Source organism: Catharus ustulatus, chromosome 13 (assembly GCF_009819885.2).
Source record: "Catharus ustulatus isolate bCatUst1 chromosome 13, bCatUst1.pri.v2, whole genome shotgun sequence".
Taxonomy (NCBI): Eukaryota; Metazoa; Chordata; class Aves; order Passeriformes; family Turdidae; genus Catharus; species Catharus ustulatus.
Window position 1 is genome coordinate 797,680 of NC_046233.1, and position 16,014 is coordinate 813,693.

General features: G+C 51.8%; 1 protein-coding gene across 2 annotated transcripts in view; it reads right to left on the reverse strand.

The window, feature by feature from the left end:
- Positions 1 to 16,014, reverse strand: part of GRM7 (glutamate metabotropic receptor 7) — a 201,873-nt gene that overhangs the window by 78,258 nt on the left and 107,601 nt on the right. For both annotated transcript variants that reach the window (XM_033071604.2, XM_033071603.1), the window contains exons 3-4: positions 9,264 to 9,405; positions 8,579 to 8,733 (exon numbers count right to left, since the gene is read on the reverse strand). In XM_033071604.2, coding sequence (XP_032927495.1) covers positions 8,579 to 8,733; positions 9,264 to 9,405 — 297 coding nt within the window. The remainder of the gene's footprint in view (positions 1 to 8,578; positions 8,734 to 9,263; positions 9,406 to 16,014) is intronic.

Consider the following 16,014-nt stretch of genomic DNA (forward strand, 5'->3'; position numbering starts at 1 on the left):
AGGGACACCTCCCAGTGTCCCCAATGTCCAGCCTGGCCTTGGGCACTGCCAGGGATCCAGGGGCTGCTCTGGGCACCTGTGCCAGCCCTGCCCACCCTGCCAGGGAATTTCTCCCCAATATCCAATTTAAGTCTCCCCTCCTCCTTCACCCCCTGCTCCTGTGAAAAATCCCTCTCCTTGCACCCCCCTGCAGGTAAAGAAGGGGCTCCAAGATCTCCCCAGAGCTTTCTCCTCTCTCTGAGCAACCTCAACTCACTCAAAATAGAACCCAACCCCCTCATCACATCATTCCCTTTTTTCCTTAGGCCCTTTTACAAAACAGAAGCTCCTTGCTGTTTCACAGCTTGGAGTTCTCGATTTCTCAAGGATTTCTTGGCTCCAGGCAGCCTGAGCAGTGCCACAGTGAGCAGGGGGTTGAGCAGAGGGGATCACTGCTGCTCTCTCCTGGGGCTGGCAAACCTGGACCCTCCCCCAGGGTGCCCCCAGGGGCTGGGACCCTGCACAGAGCTCCCACAGCTCCCCAAGGGGATCCCTGCATCTCTGGGAAAGCAAAACCCACTTCCAATCGATTTCAGAGAGGAGCAGAGCATCCAACCCTCATCCTGCCCCACCACCAGTGCCTCCTGCAGGGCCATCCCACCCCACCATTCCCTCTGGATGCTGGCCAGCCTTGGGGGCCACCAGGCCAGTCCTGGGGCCAGTTCCTGGCTCAGAGTTCCCCTCGTGTGCTCCCAGAGCCACTGAAGCCCACCCTGAGGAACAGCACTGGATTCCCAGGAGGATCAATATCCCAATACCCCAATATTCCAATACCCCAATATCCAAATACCTCAATACCCCAATATTCCAATATCCCAATATCTCAATACTCCAATATCCCAATACCCCAATACCTCATTATCTCAATACACCAATATCTCAATATCTCAATACCCCAATATCCAAATACCCTAATATCCCAATACCCAAATATCCCAATAGCCCAATTTCACAATACCCCAATATCCCAATATCTCAATACTCCAACACCCCAATATCCCAATACCCCAATATCCCAATTTCACAATACCCCAATATCCCAATTTCACAATACTCCAATATCCCAATTTCACAATACACCAATATCCCAATAACCCAATACCCCAATACCCCAATACCCCAATATCTCAATACCCCAATATCCCAATACCCCAATATCTCAATACCCCAATATCCCAATACACCAATATCCCAATAACCCAATACCCCAATATCCCAATACCCCAATATCTCAATACCCCAATATCCCAATACACCAATATCCCAATACCCCAATACCCCAATATCTCAATACCCCAATATTCCAATACCCTAATATCTCAATCCTCCAATATCCTAATATCCCAATACCCCAATATCTCAATACCCCAATATCTCAATACTCAAATACCCCAATATCCCACTATCCCAATTTCACAATACCCCAATATCTCAATTTCACAATACTCCAAACCCCAATACCCCAATATCTCAATACTCCAATATCCCAATACACCAATATCCCAATACCCCAATACCCCAATATCCCAATACCCCCATACCTCAATATCTCAATATACCAATATCTCAATACTCCAATATCTCAATACTCCAATATCTCAATACCCCAATATCTCAATACCCCAATATCCCAATACCCCAATATCCCAATACTCCAATACCCCACTACCCCAGTACCCAGCAGCTGCTGAGGGGAGGCTGAGCCCACAGCTGCCCTGGCAGGGCCAGAGGTGCAGGGACAGACCTGAGGCTGCCTCAGTATAACAAGGAAACTTTGAAACAGCTCTCAAGTTGCAGGATAATTTGTATTCCCCTCTCTTCGTACCAACACATTAACCAAATACATTATTTCCATAATGAGGAGATGAACATCTGTGTGGCTTCCCAAAATTTCAAGTGGCAATACTCGAGACAAGTATTCCCTCTTTGGGACTGACACATCAGCATTTCAAATAACTGCCAGAACTAAAAATACCATTTAAATTCCAAGGAGGTCAAAGACAGTTCAGGTGTGGTTTAGATTTCAGGTTTTTTAGATAAAGCAAACCAATTTGATTCCACGAAATTAAGTCACTGCAGTATTGTACTAAATCATTTGTGCTTGGCCCTGTGTAAATGAGGTGCTCAATGCAAACTTTGCAGGAATGGGGAAGACAAACCCCTGAGGCAGGGCTGTGTCACTGAAAATTGCTGTGAGAGAGCTGGGTCAGCCCCCAGGGCAGCAGAGCAGCCCCAGCTCTCCTGCTTTGGTACCACACACCTGCCCACAGCCACTGAAAACCAGCCCAGCCCAGCAGATCTGGGATATTCTTCTCTGGAATGCTATGGGAAGTAACTAAACAGAGAAACAAAACACTGAACCTGAGAATGAAGATGAGAAGGATTTCTTCTTTACATCGAGGACTCGGTTTTCACAGGTCCCTGCTCCAGGATATTCTGTGGCTGGACAGGGGGGCTCTGCACAGGTGACACTGGGAGCACCCAGAGCACAGGGACTGGGAGGGAATGGCAGTGAGAGGCTGGAGTGGCTGTGAAAGGCTGGAATGGCAGTGAAAGGCTGGAGTGGCTGCAGGAATTGGAGGGAATGGCTGTGAAGGGCTGTAATGGCAGTGAAAGGCTGGAGTGGCTGCAGGAATTGGGAAGGAAGGGCAGTGAAAGGCTGGAATGGCTGCAGGAATTGGGGGGAATGGCAGTGAAAGGCTGGAATGGCTGCAGGAATTGGGAAGGAAGGGCAGTGAAAGGCTGGAATGGCAGTGAAGGGCTGGTTTGGCTGCAGGAATCCCTTTCCCTCAGCTGCAGGATCTCCCTGAGCAGCTCCCAGCCCCTGGAGCTGACAGGAGGGCTGTGTCCATCCAGCTCAGCACAGAGCCAGCCCATGGATCTGCTGACTCCTGCTCCCCTTGCCGAGGAGCAGCACAGGGGCTGCACGAGCAGCTTTCCCTAAATCTCTTCCCAAATCCTTCCCTAAGTCATTCCCCACCCCTCTGTTGTCGTGCACTCAAGTCATCAGAAGGAACACACGCTCCTGAGGCAGCCCTGCACACCCAGCAGGAGTGAAGTGGGCACTTGTGCATCCATTGTATCATCTTTAAGGAAATTATGTGTATTGTTCTGTGCATTATTCCCTGAGCTACTCCTTCCCAAAGCCTATAATCAGTGAAGCTTTAACAACACACTCTAGAATACAAACACAGGGAAACAAACAAGCCAAGCCTGTGAAACCTCTGCTCCCTCCTCAAACGAGCACATTGCTGTGTGTGCTGAGCTGAGCACATTTCTGTGTGTGCTGAGCTGCCCCACTGCTGGGTGCTGGGTGTGCAGCCCCAGGCTGCAGGGAGCTCCCTGGGGTGCTCTGGGTGCCCAGGGCAGGGCCAGGCGGGAGCAGCTGCTCAGGCAGGACTCAGGCACCCCAAACACACAGCTCTGGGGCACTGAAGGCACTTCTGGGGTGATGCAGGCACTGCTCTGCTCCTTGCCAGCTCTGCACCCATCAGAGCCTCCTGCAGGAGAGCTCCCTGGAGCTGCACACACAAACTGCAGATTTCTCACCGTGCCATCCTTCCCTTCTGGCTGGAATGCCCAAACACACCCAGCTGGCAGCTCCCACATCCTGAGGAGATGCAGCTCAGGGTGTCCCAAAGCTCATTCCCTTTGCCACTCTGGGGCTGTGGGGGTAAAACACTTCAGAGCCCTGAGCAGGGAGAAAATCTCATTCTTAGTTTTGCTTAGGTCACCACTCTTCCATTGTTTTTCCCAGTTCCTACTGCCCAAACAAAAACAGGAGCAAACCAGCTCTTGTTGGAAATGAAAACAAAACAGGATGTGCCATCTCTCTGGAAGACAAACAACCGAAAATTCCAGGGACAGTTTTGTTGGTTTGCAGTGCTTGCAGTTTTTGGTTTTTTAAATGTATAGGCTCATCCCTGTGCTGGATTCGAGCCATCCCTCAGCCTTCCTGCCCAGAGCTGCACAAACTCCAGCCTCAGCCCCATCCACAGCCTCTGCAATTGAATCATTAATCTGAAATCTATTTGAATCCCACTGTTCAGTTGCATCAATTCTGAGCTCAGACAGTAAAGACTGTTTTTCTCCTCATCAGCAAAGCTTTTGCCAGACTTTCTAAATAATTCAGATCAAATCTGTGCATTATCCTCTGTGTTTCTCCCCCAGCTGCTCCCCTCCTTGGCTCCCTGGGAGCTGGTGTCCATGCAGACAGCACACACCTGAGAGGGGAGGGCAGAGCCTGCACAAGAACAGAGAGGAAAGCAGAGCTCTGCAGTGTCAGTCAGCACCAGGCTGCCACCAGTGCTCCCAGTGCCAGACTGGAACTGCCCAGCTGGGGAATCCTGCACAGCAAAAGGAATGGGACACAGGAGGTGAGGAGATCACTGCCCCTCAGAGCTGAGAGGAAAACAATTCCTGGGACTCAGGATGAGCTTTGGGAACCTCCTGTCACTGAGCAGAGCCTGCTTTGGGAGGGCTCAGAGCACCAGGGAGCAGCAGCACAGCTGCTCTGTGAACAAAGCAGCCAACAAAGAAATAAATCCAATCCCTCTCTGCTCTGGGAGCCTCCCCAAGCCTCTCAGCTCCCTGTACCTGGCTGGGCTCGCTGAGCTGCTCCCACCTTGCCAAGGAGTGATTCCTCTTTCATTGCACTTCTCTGGCTCACTGTCTACTGCAATTATGCAAATAAAATGCAACTTTATCCTTTAGCATAATTACATCAAACACAATCAGGCTATATTAAGACTGACTTGAGATGAATGAATTCAGTTCATCTAATGATTTCCTAAATCCCCCCCATGGGACTGTGGCAACGAAAATTCTGTCCCAGGAGTGACATCAAGTTCCAAGACAAATAACTGTGGGTCTGGGGCCTGATCCTACAAAAAGCCAAACACTTTTACATCCCCTCTGGAGTCCCAGGCTGCTGGATATTCCCAGAAAAGCAGGGACAGCACTGTACCTGTGTCACAGGTGTAAAACACAGCACACCTGCACTGCACTCTGAAGTCACAGCTGGGGTGAAGAATAATTTGAAAAACACTTTTTTTATTCTGTGCAATGAGTGTTTCAGTTTGTGACTCGTGTGAGCACAGCTCTGCTGATGCCAAGGGTGCCCTGCAGGGCACAGGGATGGTCAGGCACTGTTCCCTCTCCTGGGCAGGAGGCAGAGCCAAGGCTTGGGTCAGCCCACAGGAGCTGCAGTGCTCTCTCTGCCTCCAGCAGGGTTTGTCAGGAATCATCCTCCAGCATATTCCAAATACTGCTTAAGACAGTGATAAAAGGGGAAAAGAAGATGGTTTTGAGGAGTAAAATAAGGGCAACCCCCTCACTCCTGACTCTAACCCAGAGCTCTCACTAAATCCAGTGGGAATTGGGCTGGTGCTTGGCTATGCCCTGCCCTGGAGCTCCAGCCTGCTCTGCAGATTGTTCCCTTCAGTTTGCAGGGAAAATCAAGGTGCTTCACTTCCTTAATTTGACATTCATCAAAAGTGAGGCATTGCTGAATTTTAGGAAGCAGAGTTCATTTCTGGATGATGAAAGAACAACACTGAAGTGCTGAACTCCTTTCTCTGGGTCTCATGGCCAAGTGAAATGAAAACAACAGCAAGGAAAGTAGAGCAAGCCCCAGCAGCCTGAGCACAGAGCAATCCAGAGGGACAGGGGCACCTGGGGACCCCTGAGATGTTCTGTGCTGATCTCTGGGTACAGGACACACAATGGGATCAGTGACACATTCTGTGCTGATCTGTGGGTGCAGACACACAGTGGGATCAGTGCAAACAGAACTGCTCCAGCCTGACACGTTCTGTGCTGATCTCTGGGTGCAGGACACAATGGGATCAGTGCACAGGGAGCTGCTCCAGCAGCAGCAGCAGGGTGAGCTCTGCTCCCTGGAGCACCCCTGCAGCCCAGGGCAGCAGCAGATGGCACCTCCAGATGGCATTTAGGGCTGGATGGGGCTGGCAGGGCAGGACCCAGCCTGAGCCCTCCTTTGGAGCAGCCAGGAGCCCTGTGCTGTGACAGGGACACTGCTCTGCCTCCCCCAGGCACTGATCAGGGGACATCTGCAGGCTCAGTAACCACAGGGGTTTTGCAGATACACCAAATACTCTGCCATCCCCAGCTCTGCTTTACCTGCCCTTCTACACCTGAACTCTCCACTCTGCCATCCCCAGCTCTGCTTTACCTGCCCTTCTACACCTGAACTCTCCACTCTGCCATCCTCAGCTCTGTTCCTGCTGCCCTTCTACACCTGAACCCTCCACTCTGCCATCCCCAGCTCTGCTTTACCTGCCCTTCTACACCTGAACCCTCCACTCTGCCATCCCCAGCTCTGCTCCAGCTGCCTTTCTACACCTGAACCCTCCACTCTGCCATCCCCAGCTCTGCTCCAGCTGCCTTTCTACACCTGAACTCTCCACTCTGCCATCCCCAGCTCTGCTTTACCTGCCCTTCTACACCTGAACTCTCCACTCTGCCATCCCCAGCTCTGCTCCAGCTGCCTTTCTACACCTGAACTCTCCACTCTGCCATCCCCAGCTCTGCTTTACCTACACCTGAACTCTCCACTCTGCCATCCCCAGCTCTGCTTTACCTACACCTGAACTCTCCACTCTGCCATCCCCAGCTCTGCTTTACCCGCCTTTTCACACCTGAACTCTCCACCCTGCCATCCCCAGCTCTGCTCCAGCTGCCCTTCTACACCTGAACTCTCCACTCTGCCATCCCCAGTTCTGCTTTACCTGCCTTTCTACACCTGAACTCTCCACTCTGTCATCCCCAGTTCTGCTTTACCTGCCTTTCTACACCTGAACTCTCCACTCTGCCATCCCCAGCTCTGCTTTACCTGCCCTTCTACACCTGAACTCTCCACTCTGCCATCCTCAGCTCTGCTCCACCTGCCTTTTCACACCTGAACTCTCCACTCTGCCATCCCCAGCTCTGCTCCTGCTGCCCTTCTACACCTGAACTCTCCACTCTGTCATCCCCAGCTCTGCTTTACCTGCCCTTCTACACCTGAACTCTCCACCCTGCCATCCCCAGCTCTGCTCCTGCTGCCTTTTCACACCTGAACTCTCCACTTTGCCATCCCCAGCTCTGCTGTACCTGCCCTTCTACACCTGAACCCTCCACTCTGCCATCCCCAGCTCTGCTCCTGCTGCCCTTCTACACCTGAACTCTCCACTCTGCCATCCCCAGCTCTGCTTTACCTACACCTGAACTCTCCACTCTGCCATCCCCAGCTCTGCTTTACCTACACCTGAACTCTCCACTCTGCCATCCCCAGCTCTGCTTTACCTGCCCTTCTACACCTGAACTCTCCACTCTGCCATCCCCAATTCTGCTTTACCTACACCTAAACTCTCCACCCTGCCATCCCCAGCTCTGCTCCAGCTGCCCTTCTATACCTGAACTCTCCACTCTGCCATCCCCAGCTCTGCTTTACCTGCCCTTTTCCCACCTGAACCCTCCTCTCTGCCATCCCCTCTCGCTGTGCCCAAACCCCTCGTGCTTCCCAGCAGGGGTTTCATGTGCCACCTGAAAGGAAAACATTTCCAAACAAACAAACGTGGGAAGTTTTTGTTTCTGTGTACTGCTGACAGAATTCTCGTTTCTGTGTCAGAAACCCTCAGGGATGAATACAGTGTGAAAAGCTTATTAAAATATTCAGGTTTTCTGAAACAAACCACTTCATTGTCTGTCAACTTTCTGTATTTACGGAGGAATAACATCCAAGAGTACCTCGGGGGGTTAAAAATGGAAAAGAATGAAGCAGAGGATCTACCTGAGAGGAATAACTGATGAGCAGGGAGTGCAGGCACAGGAAAAATGCAAATATTTGGTTTTCCACGGAGTGAAGACACCGGAACCCATTTTAATGTGGGCAGTGTGCTCGAGGACTGGGCCAGCAGAGGAGCTGTGAGCTCTGCTCACTGAAACAACTTTTCCTGCAGATTCCAGAGAACACAAACTCTGACCAACCCCTCTGGTGCCCACATGGGTGCTGAAGCATCTTTACACAACAGGATCAACAAATCGAGGTGAGGTCAGACAACAAACACCTGAGAGCACAAAGGGAAGCTGAGAACCAAAGGGATTAAGCAAAACACGTTTCCCAAAATTTGCCATACACTCACATCTGTACAAGTGTGGATATTTCTGAAGCACACAGCAATATGGATAAACCCAGTGCTTGATCTGAAATAAAGGGAAGCTGAGTTTAAATGGAAACCACTGATGGAAAAACAAAGTTTTAAAAAATTTCTGTGTTTCAGAGAGGAGACCCAACTGCCCAAGACACTCCCTCCCCTGTATGAGCTGAGAGGTTCAGATCAGTTGGGTTTTTCCTTTCAGGGGATAAATCCCTTCAGGGATAAAGCCCTGGCACATCCCCCAAGCTCTGAAATCAGGTCCTGACAGCCTCGAGTTTCCTGTGGGGAGCAGGGAGAAATTCAGGGAGGGACAGGACAGGGACAGGGATGGGGACAGGGACAGGGATGGGGACAGGAGCAGGGCCAGGACAGGCTCTTACCCTCGATGGTGGCTCTCTTGGGCAGGATGGTGATGGCTCCCTCGGCCACGTCCTCCTGCTGCAGCAGCGGGCTCACCTTGGAGCCCCAGGTGTCCGAGCCCACCCACAGGAAATGTCCCACCTGGTCTGCTCTCTTGGCAGCTGCCAGGACCTGCCTGTGGAGAGAACAGCGGGTTTGAGATGGTTTTTATTGGCATGAGGAGCTGCTCTAGCACATGGGGTGTGCTGATGGCAGTGCCTGGGCTGCATGAGCCTGGGATGGGCAGGGACAGCAACTCCTGAGCCCAGCAGAGCTCACTGAGGGCAGGAACAGCAATTCCAGGCTATCCCATGCTGTCCCAGGTGCCAGCCCAGCTGTCCCAGGCTGTCCCATGCTGTCCCAGGAGCCAGCCCAGGCTGTCCCAGGCTGTCCCAGGCTGTCCCATGCTGTCCCAGGTGCCAGCACAGCTGTCCCATGCTGTCCCATGCTGTCCCAGGTGCCAGCCCAGCTGTCCCATGCTGTCCCAGGCTGTCCCAGGAGCCAGCCCAGGCTATCCCAGGCTATCCCATGCTGTCCCATGCTGTCCCAGGTGCTGTCCCAGGCTGTCCCATGCTGTCCCATGCTGTCCCAGGCTGTCCCAGGCTGTCCCAGGTGCCAGCCCATGCTGTCCCAGGCTGTCCCATGCTGTCCCAGCCTCCCCCTCACCTGATGTCCTCGTCGTTGGCGAAGATGACGATGGCTCTGGCGTTGGGCGTCTCCAGCAGCTGCCGGATGATCCTGTCGAAGTCGATGCTCTTGTTCTTGCGCTCCTGGGGGATCTTCAGGGACTGGGCGATGCAGAGCCCACCTGTGCCAAGAGCAGGGGACAGAGGGACCCTCAGGCGAGGCAGGGAAACCTCAGGGGACAGCCCAGCAAAGGTGGTGACAATGCACGGCCAAAGGGAGGAGGGAACTCTCACAGAGATCCCTGCTCTGATCCACAGAGATCTCTGCCCAGATCCACAGAGATCCCTGCCCTGATCCAGAGAGATCCCTGCTCAGATCCAGAGGGATCCCTGCCCTGATCCACAGAGGGATCCCTGCCCAGATCCAGAGGGATCCCTGCCCAGATCCAGAGGGATCCCTGCCCTGACTCACAGAGATCCCTTGCCCTGACCCACAGGGATCCCTGCCCTGATCCAGAGGGATCCCTGCTCAGATCCACAGAGATCCCTGCCCTGATCCAGGGGGATCCCTGCTCAGATCCAGAGGGATCCCTGCCCTGATCCAGAGGGATCCCTGCCCTGACCCAGAGGGATCCCTGCCCTCACCCAGAGGGATCCCTGCCCTGACCCAGACAGATCCCTGCTCTGATCCAGAGAGATCTCTGCCCAGATCCAGAGGGATCCCTGCCCTGACCCACAGGGATCCCTGCTCTGACCCACAGGGATCCCTGCCCTCACCCAGAGTGATCCCTGCCCTGACCCACAGAGATCCCTGCCCAGATCCAGAGGGATCCCTGCCCTGACTCACAGAGATCCCTTGCCCTGACCCACAGGGATTCCTGCCCTGACCCAGAGGGATCCCTGCCCTGACCCAGAGAGATCCCTGCCCAGATCCAGAGGGATCCCTGCCCTGACCCAGAGGGATCCCTGCCCTGATCCACAGAGATCCCTGCCCTGATCCAGAGGGATCCCTGCCCTGACCCACAGGAGACACAAACACTGAAGCCTCAAGATAAAGTCTGGATGGGACTTCTCATAAACAGCCAGAGAACACAGCAAAGAGCATCAGCCAGAGCAAAGCCCACCCAGTTCAGCACAGCTCTTGTATTACAGCTGCCTAGTTCGTTTTAGAAAAAAAAATCCCATCTCCACTGACGTTCTGCTTGTGGCTGGCAGATGAAAACACAACTTTTGCCTTAATTATTTTGTTTCTCAGTACAAAACACTTTCATCTTTTACGGCATCTTTGATACCAGCCCGCTCACCACAGCGCACAGTGCGTTAATTAATTACGTATCAGAGCTCTTAATGAAAACCAGCAGTGGGGACGAGTTAATTAACAGGCAGCAGGACAAGCCGAGATTCACAGAGAGGCTTTAAAACCCAGATTGAGCAGCCCTGGTAACTGAAGCACTGCAGAAGGTGTGGGGGGTGAAGAAGCTGAGGAGAGGCTCAAACCCCAGAGCATCCTCCTCATCCTCTGGGTAAAGCAAACCCAGAGAGAGCCCCAGAGAGCTGGGAAAGCAAAGTGCAGCTTGGGATGGTGAAATGCAGCTCTTGTGCCAGCCCTGAGCCCCCAGGGCAGGGCATCCTCCTTTCCCTGGTTTCTGACAGAGCTGCAGTGCCAGGGGAAGGGCTCTGCTGGCCCAAATGCTCGGGAGGGAAAAGCATCTCAGGAAGGAAGAGCATCGCTGCAGTGGGGAGAAGTGAAACAGTGAAAAGGAAAGGCTGGAAAAGAATAGAGGAAAATAATAACCCCCAAGTTTTTCCTTGACTCACATAAAACATTTCATTTTGTTTTGCAGTTATCACAACCTGGGCTTTCTGTAATCTTTTCTTTTCCTTTACCAGTAAACAACACCGAGTTTTAGAAATAAACTCCATTTCAAATGAAGATCAGAAGTCTCACTGGCAGTGAGTTCAGAAATCTGAGGGCAGGTCTCAGCTCTGTTTGGGACATTTTTCACTCCCTCTGGGGGTTAGTCCTTGGTGCCCAGTGGGAATGTGAAAAGCAGAGCTCTGCTTTAGGCTGCACACCTGGAAAAGTGCCCTGGGCTCAGCCGTGGGCTGGGGCTGCTCTCAATCCAGGCACTGACAGAGCTTTTCCAAAAGGAGCAGATCCCTGGTACCCTGCTGGGCCTGGCACCACCTCTGCTCAGAGTGATTACAGATAAAATGTCATAGACAGATAATAACTAAAATAAATGAATAAATAATATATAAAATGTAATATACATATATGTAAATATATAAAAATATATTAAATATAATATACATTAATTATATTAATATATTTATCTATTTTATAGATAAAATATAGATAAAATATATAAAATGTAATATTCAGATAAAGTTACAGATACAAACATCCAAATATCAGCGTGCCCTTTGTCCCCCCTGGCAGGCTGAGTGCCCAGGAGTTGGGTGTGTGCTGTCCCAAAGGCACAATGCAGTAAGTGCAGCTCCCATATCCCCATCCCACACTCCAGCAGAGCAGGAAACATGTGCACAGTGATTGGAACTGTCAGGTTAATTCACAGCACTTCCAGGGACAAACCTCCCAGGGAATTGGGTGGTAAAAACATGAAAGTTGCACATTCAGGCTCTTGTCAAAGATTCCTGCAGTGATTCATTCCCTGCTGGGCAGGAGAAGTGACACAGTGCTCTGAGCAGCAGCGAGGGCTGAGAGGGGATGGGGGAGAGCAAAGACAGCTGGACTGAGCTGGGACAGCTGTGTGACACACCTGGGGCTGAGCTGGGGCTGTGTGACACACCTGGGACTGTGTGACACACCTGGGACAGCTGTGACACACCTGGGGCTGTGTGACACACCTGGGGCTGTGTGACACACCTGGGGCTGCTGTGACACACCTGGGGCTGTGTGACACACCTGGGACTGCTGTGACACACCTGGGACAGCTGTGACACACCTGGGGCTGCTGTGACACACCTGGGACTGCTGTGACACACCTGGGACAGCTGTGACACACCTGGGGCTGCTGTGACACACCTGGGGCTGCTGTGACACACCTGGGGCTGTGTGACACACCTGGGGCTGAGCTGGGGCTGTGTGACACAGCTGGGGCTGAGCTGGGGCTGCTGTGACACAGCTGTGACTGTGTGACACACCTGGGGCTGTGTGACACACCTGGGGCTGTGTGACACACCTGGGACAGCTGTGACACACCTGGGGCTGAGCTGTGACACACCTGGGGCTGTGTGACACACCTGGGGCTGTGTGACACACCTGGGACAGCTGTGACACACCTGGGGCTGAGCTGTGACACACCTGGGGCTGTGTGACACACCTGGGGCTGTGTGACACACCTGGGACAGCTGTGACACACCTGGGGCTGAGCTGTGACACACCTGGGGCTGAGCTGGGGCTGTGTGACACATCTGAGACTGCTGTGACACACTTGGGACACACCTGGGGCTGTGTGACACACCTGGGGCTGAGCTGGGGCTGCTGTGACACACCTGGGGCTGATCCTCCCTGTGTGAAAACCTGGAATGCACAATTGAGGAGAGCTCCCTGATATCACATCCTAAAGAACCAGAATGACAAAAGATGATTTTAAAGTCCTGAAATACAGCTGGGGCTGTGCTCAGCAGGGACAGAGTTGTTCAAACAACTGACACAAACCCCCAGATCCTCCCAGCCAGGGGCTGGAAATCCATCTGGGGCTCACAGGGGCTCTGCTGCAGCAGCCACGTCCCAGGGAGGGGTTTAGGGCCAAGTTTTGCTTACATTGAACCAGAAACCAGCACAAAGCCACGTGCCAGGACTGCCACCAGCCTCACACAAGGAACAATCAGACCTTCAGGGAGTTATTCGAGGGCAGGAAAATTTCCAAACCCTTTCCCAAACCTGCAAATTCACAATACAACAAGTGAACAAAGTAAATCCTGACCTGGATCTTGAATATTCCCCTGGATGTCCAATACTCCCCTGGATGTCCAATACTCCCCTGGATCTTTAACATTCCCCTGGGTGTCCAACATTCCCCTGGATGTCCAGTATTCCCCTGGGTGTCCAATATTCCCCAGAACCTTTGATGTTCCCCTGGGTGTCCAATATTCCCCTGGATCTTTAACATTCCCCTGGGTGTTCAACATTCCCCTGGATCTTGGATATTCCCCTGGATCTTGAATATTCCCCTGGATGTCCAACATTCCTCTGGATGTCCAATATTCCCCTGGATCTTTAACATTCCCCTGGATGTCCAATATTCCCCTGGATCTTGAATATTCCCCTGGATGTCCAACATTCCTCTGGATGTCCAATATTCCCCTGGATCTTTAACATTCCCCTGGGTGTTCAATATTCCCCTGGATGTCAAACATTCCCCTGGATCTTTAATACTCCCCTGGATGTCCAGCACTCCCCTGGATGTCCAGCATTCCCCTGGATGTCCAGCATTCCCCTGGATGTCCAACATTCCCCTGGATGTCCAACATTCCCCTGGGTGTCAAATACTCCCCTGGGTGTCCAACACTCCCATCACAGGACAAGGTGGCAGCAGTGTGAAGCTCACCAGGGGAGCTCTGACCCACCACAAGACCCAGGGCTGATCCAGAACTCCAGCCCACCTCCCTGGCAGGGCTGGATGCAGAGCCCAGGACGTGCCCCAAGCACTCCAAAGGAATTCCAGCCTGGAAATGAGCTCAGGGAAAAAGGAAATGGAGAGGCCAAATCAGCACAGAATATACAGGGTCTTCAAAAAAAAAAGAACTTTAAGTTAGAAAAGGCTTGTGGAGAGATGCAGAAATGGCAGCTGGCCCTTGAGTCCTCAATCAAAGCCCTAATGAGCCTCTGGGCTGGCTGTTTCTCTACTGGAATAACTAATTCCTGCTCCCTAGGAATGCTCACCTGCTCACCAAGAGCTGCAGAGCCCTTGCTCATGGCAGTACAAAGTTTACAACTGCCCTGATCTGCAGATGGGCTCGGGTTTAAATCACATCTCCATAGTATGGTAACTCAATTGTAAAAATGGAAAGTGCACCAATACTAAAATTGCATTAAAACATGGAATGACAACAATTTATCCAAGGAAAAGGATCCCTGTGGATACCCAGCAGCTTTAACTTAGAAACTTTCTGCACAAGAAGAAGCTACTGAATCACTTGGAAATTTCATTTTCACTAATCTTGTTTATTGTTTCATTTTTTCACATTAGCCCTCATGATAACCCAACAACAGAACACCTAAACTAATATGGAAGACTAATATTTCTAGTATGTTATTCATTAATGCTTAATTCCATTGTGTCAGACCTTTGCTGCATATTTAATGACATTCCTGGTGTGTTTTATCACCTCAAAATTGTCCTTTATTATGGCAGTTAAACTCCAGTAATACACAAAAAATTAAGACTCTCCTTGGGAACACTAAATTAAATTACAAGAATGGTGCAAGATCACTTTGAGAGATGTAGGAGAGCTCTGTTTGTGAGAAGAGGAGCAGGAAAATGAGGATGTGCTGCAGGACAGGAGTGCCTGTGCTGGAACCAGGGAGAGCAGCTCAGCCCAGGGCTGCAGGAGGGATTGGGAGGTTTTGGCTCCCTGAAATCTCCTACAAAAGGTGGATTGGAGCCACCCAGTGCAGCCATGCAGCAAAGAGCACCAGGAAATAGCAGCCCTGCTTGAAACACTGAAATCCCTTCTGGAGCTGGCCTGGAGCAGAGCTCAGGGGCTCTGGGATGTCACTGCAGTGTCACCTTGGGAGGAGAGGGATGCAGGGATCCCAGGGGAAAACTCCTGCATGGATAAAACAGCAACAGCTCTGGAGGGTCAGAGTATGAATGCACCAGGAATGAGGCCACAGCCTCAGACCAACCAACCAACAAATCCATCCTTAAACAGTTTTCATGCCACAAAGAAGTTTTATCACCACTTTTTTGGCAGAATTCTGATAAGGTAAGGCAGCACAAGAAATCTGGGATTCACAAGACCAAAGAGAGAGGCCAAAGAAGGGATGAGGAGGAATTAATATTGTATTAAAATAATATCAAATAATATATATTACATATAATGATACTGTTGTTATATTATTAAATTATATATAATAATACTTTAAAGGGGCTGAATGTTCCCCTTTCCCTCATTGTGAGCCACCCCTCATATTCTCTCCACTTAATGGAATTTCCTTCTGTTACTTGCAGATCAAATCTCATGGTGAGCATCATCCCAGGACACTGTCACAGCCCATGGCACTGTCACAGCTCCCTGGGCACTGTCACACACACCCAGGACACTGTCACACCCACCCCAGGACACTGTCACACACACCCAGGGCACTGTCACATCCACCCAGGGCACTGTCACAGCCCAGGACACTGTCACAGCCCAGGACACTGTCACACACACCCAGGACACTGTCACACACACCCAGGGCACTGTCACACACACCCAGGACACTGTCACACACACCCCAGGACACTGTCACAGCCCAGGACACTGTCACACACACCCAGGGCACTGTCACACACACCCAGGACACTGTCACACACACCCAGGACACTGTCACACACACCCCAGGACACTGTCACACACACCCCAGGACACTGTCACAGCCCAGGACACTGTCACACACACCCAGGGCACTGTCACACACACCCAGGACACTGTCACACACACCCCAGGACACTGTCACAGCCCAGGACACTGTCACACACACCCAGGGCACTGTCACACACACCCAGGACACTGTCACACACACCCAGGGCACTGTCACAGCTCCCTGGGTACTG